We start from the raw sequence: 4,153 nt of genomic DNA on the forward strand, positions 1-4,153 counted from the left end.
GAACTGGCTTCAATCAACTGATACTGCTGTGGCATCCTGTTCTACATTAACCCCTTTCCTCTTCCTTTTTGTCTACTGTCATGGGCTGAAGTGTGTCTCCCAAAGTTCATATGTTGAAGTCTTAACCCCCAGTACATCCGAATGTGACTGTATTTGGAGATAGTGTTTTTAAATAGGTAGTTGAGTAACCATGAGGTCATATATACGGGCACTGATCTAATATGACTGGGGTCTTTATAAGAAGAGATTAGGATACAGATACTCACGGAAGAAAGGCCATTTGAAGACACAAGGGAGGAAACAGCCATCCCCAAGCTAAGAAAAGAGACCTCAGAAGAAACCAAACCGCCTCACACCTTGATCTCGGACTTTTGCCCTCTTGAATCGTGAGAAAATAAATTTCTATTGTTTATGTCACCCAGTCTGCAGTACTTGGTTGGGAAAGCCCTAGCAAACACATACACTTATAAATTCTTTTGTTTTGTTTTTTTTTCTATTTTCTCTCATATTTTCTGTCATAAGTACATATTTCCTCAATAAATGACAGTCATCACATATTCTGCATTAGCATGTAATACTGGAGGAAGAAGAGAGAAAGTATCCTGTAAGCAAATTAAAGTGTTTTAAAGAAAGTTTCCACTGAGGGCAACTAGGACGTAATCCCACTGAGGAGCTCCAGGGGGCAGCATAGAGCACGTGTCTTAGAACTCGTCCACCTGAAGGGCTTGGGCAATGGAGTATTTACTAAGTGTTGTCTGTTATGCATTTAGGGAGCTGTTCCCAGGACAGCTATTCCTTGACTTTCTGGCTTTCTCCCTGCATGAGATAAGCAGACTTCAGTGGCCAGCAGAAGTCCCCAGAAAATGGGTTGCCCCCAAGCAAAATGGCCCAGGTGCGCAAAGTGGAATTCCAGGCAGCATCCAGGAAATGCTAAGAGCTGAGGCTACACTCAGGTACAGATCGCACCTGCTGCACGCCCCTCACTCTTCTCTCCCCCTCCAGGGGCTCTGCTCCGTCATTGCAGGGCTGCTGCACTACCTCTACCTGGCCGCCTTCACCTGGATGTTCCTCGAAGGGCTGCACCTCTTCCTCACCGTCAGGAACCTCAAGGTGGCCAACTACACCAGCTCAGGACGATTCAAGAAGAGCTTCATGTACCCTGTAGGCTATGGGATCCCGGCTGTTATTGTCGCTGTGTCTGCAATAGCTGGACACAAAAATTATGGAACATATACTCAGTAAGCATAATGTGTGTGTTTGTGGTGGAAGTGGTGTCCATGGCCTCTGTGTGATTTGAAACCAAAATGTTTTTTAATCTGTCTTCCAATAGGGAATTTTTTTTTTTTTTTTTTTGAGACAGGATCTAGCTCCATTACCATGGGTAGAGTGCAGTGGCGTGATCCTAGCTCAGTGTAACTTCAAACTCCTGGGTTCAAGCGATCCTCCTGCCTCTGCCTCCCAGAGTGCTAGGATTACAGGTGTGAGCCACCGACCCTCACGATTGTGATTATACTTCAAATCAGCCCTTCCTTAAGCCTGAATTCTATTTTCTCTTGGAAATCCTAGCATAATGTTTCTCAGCATCTTTGGGGGTAGATCCCTTTGGGAACTTCGGTGAAAGCCAGACCCTGTCCCCAGGAAAATATACATACACACAAAGGTTTGAATGCACCTTCAGTTAGTTCAGGACACGTAGAGCAAATCCATGGCCCTACGTTAAGAACCCGCGGGCTGCACGTTTTAGAGTATGGCATGGGTTGAGATTAATCTCCAATATGAAAGAATTACAATATTAACAACTATCAAAGGCCTATGATGTATCAGAGCTAGCGCTCCCTGGACCCAGGAGCTCATGTCATCCTCACCGTGATCCTACAAGATTGACAGTTTATTTTCTCATGCACAGGACATGGGAAGCTTCATTCATTTCATAAACTTTCCCAAGATTAGAGCTAAGGGGAGAGTAAGTCAGAATTCACGAGACAGTACTCTTCACAGCCATGTGTTACTGCCACACTACAGCTCTGCACACAGCAGTTAGTTGAAGAAGTTGCTGTGTGGGCCATGGCACATGGGTTAGGAGGTAGGTTGCGCATGCACTAAAGCATCAGGTATGGTGCTGTCTCTCTTGTAGTCAAAGAGCTGCTGAGTTCACCACTAGAACCCTGCGTCCCACCAGAACGATTCTGGAGATGGAAGGGCAGGGGAGATTGGAGGTTGCCAGACTTTTTCTATAAAAGGCCACATGGTCAACATGTTTGGCTTTGCAGGCCACACGGTCTCTGTTGCAACAACTCAGCATTGACCTTGTCACATGAAAGCAGCGTTTACAGTACGTGAATGAGTATGACTGTGTTTCAACAAAACTTTACTTACAAAAACAAACAGTGGACTACATCTGGCCCATAGGTCATGGTTTGCAACCCTTGGAACAGAACTCAGGTGTGGAGTTTTTCCTGCCCACTGAGTGTTGGCCATTCCTTGTTCCTTTTGCCAGATTCACACGGCCAGGTCCCCTTTCAGAATAAATTATACTATCGTTGCCAACGTAAGTCAGAACAGGAGACAAAGTATTTGGGCAACAAAATGCTTGGGACACAGAAGGTGCTTATTTAGTGTTGCTTGTCTTTATGGTTGTAGTTAAATTATTATTTTTATACTCCTCATAATAACAACCATTATCATCATGAAAATGACATTTATTGAGTTTTAACTCTTTGCCAGGAACTCTACCCCAAAACTTCATGCACAGTATCTCATATAATCTTTCCTACAAATTCTATGCGAGGGAAACTACAACATTCTGGTGAGAAAATAAATCAAAGAGTCAAAACAAATTGCAGTGATATCTCACGTTTATGAATAGAAAGATTCCATAGTGTCAAGATGTCACTTCTTTCCAACTTGATCTATAGATGCAACACATTCCCAATCAAAATCCCAGAAAACGATGGTGTGAATATTGACATGGTGATTCTAAAGTTTATAGAAAGGAGGCAAAAGACCCAGAATAGCTAACACAACATCAAAGGAGAACAACAAAGTCGGAGGACTGACATTACCTGACTTCAGGACTTGGTGTATAGCTACGGTGTCGTTTAATCTCTCCAGGACTTCCATGAGCCCCACTCCACACTTTGCAAAATCAAGGCTCAGAGGATACAGCTTGTGTCAGACGACGACCCAGTCACCCGACTCCACCTGAAATTCTGATTCTGAACCAAACGGCTCCTGGCACAGTTCAGATCTTGCTCCGGGAACCGTACCCAAGCAGCTAATGCGTCTCTTTCTCTCAACAGCTGCTGGCTCAAGCTTGACAAAGGGTTCATTTGGAGCTTCCTGGGGCCGGTGGGAGTCATTATCTTGGTAGGTGATAGTTATTTATGGGTGTGCCTGCCCTGGGTTGGCCAAGCATAGTGAAATGTGTTTCTCATCTTTAAAGCAGAAATGAGATAAAGATAAGGAAATACAGCCCCTTTGATAAGGATCGACCTCTCTTCCTGAAAATGCTGTCTTCACTTGTCTTTCTCTGCATTTCCTCTAACTCACTAGTTGCTCTGATATATTAATAATATAACCATCTGCTGGGGATTCTGTTCAAGACCTCACATTCGTTCATTCAACAGATATTTGGCGAGTGTCCTCTCTGCACAGGTGACAGGTGTTTACCTGGTTGCCAGGAACTTCCTTATTCTACCTGTCGCCTGGATAGACGTTAATAGGACCCTTCCACTTTCAAAATGTCCTGGTTTGAATAACAAATTCTATAGTCACTCAAACTAAGTGCCAAGTGCTACAGGGTATATACCTGTGTCGTCTGTAGACCAGAGCATATGTCCATACCATCCTCATGGAGCCTGTACCAATTGGGAAAAGATTCTTAGGTCCACCTCAAGTTGGATTGGGTGAAATGGCCTGAAAAGAAAATTCAAATTTATTTCTATGACGTTTCCGCAGATAAACCTGGTGTTCTACTTCCAAATTCTGTGGATTTTGAGAAGCAAACTTTCCTCTCTCAATAAAGAAGTTTCCACCATTCAGGACACCAGGTAAGAAGATTCCAGAATCCGTGGTACCCACAGATTATTCCTATCTAACTATTTTTCCTGGGAAAGATAAAAAAACCATACAAACCTATGATATAAATTTTCCT

General features: G+C 43.7%; 1 protein-coding gene across 1 annotated transcript in view; it reads left to right on the forward strand.

The window, feature by feature from the left end:
• The window catches only part of LOC105811842 (putative EGF-like module-containing mucin-like hormone receptor-like 4), a 22,582-nt gene extending 18,529 nt beyond the window's left edge, over positions 1–4,053 (forward strand). The window contains exons 6-8 of the mRNA XM_012646116.1: positions 1,003–1,238; positions 3,300–3,366; positions 3,958–4,053. Coding sequence (XP_012501570.1) covers positions 1,003–1,238; positions 3,300–3,366; positions 3,958–4,053 — 399 coding nt within the window. The remainder of the gene's footprint in view (positions 1–1,002; positions 1,239–3,299; positions 3,367–3,957) is intronic.
• The last annotated feature ends 100 nt before the right edge of the window (positions 4,054–4,153 follow it).

The sequence above is a fragment of the Propithecus coquereli genome, unplaced genomic scaffold, assembly GCF_000956105.1.
Source record: "Propithecus coquereli isolate 6110/MARCELLA unplaced genomic scaffold, Pcoq_1.0 Scaffold241, whole genome shotgun sequence".
Lineage (NCBI taxonomy): Eukaryota > Metazoa > Chordata > Mammalia > Primates > Indriidae > Propithecus > Propithecus coquereli.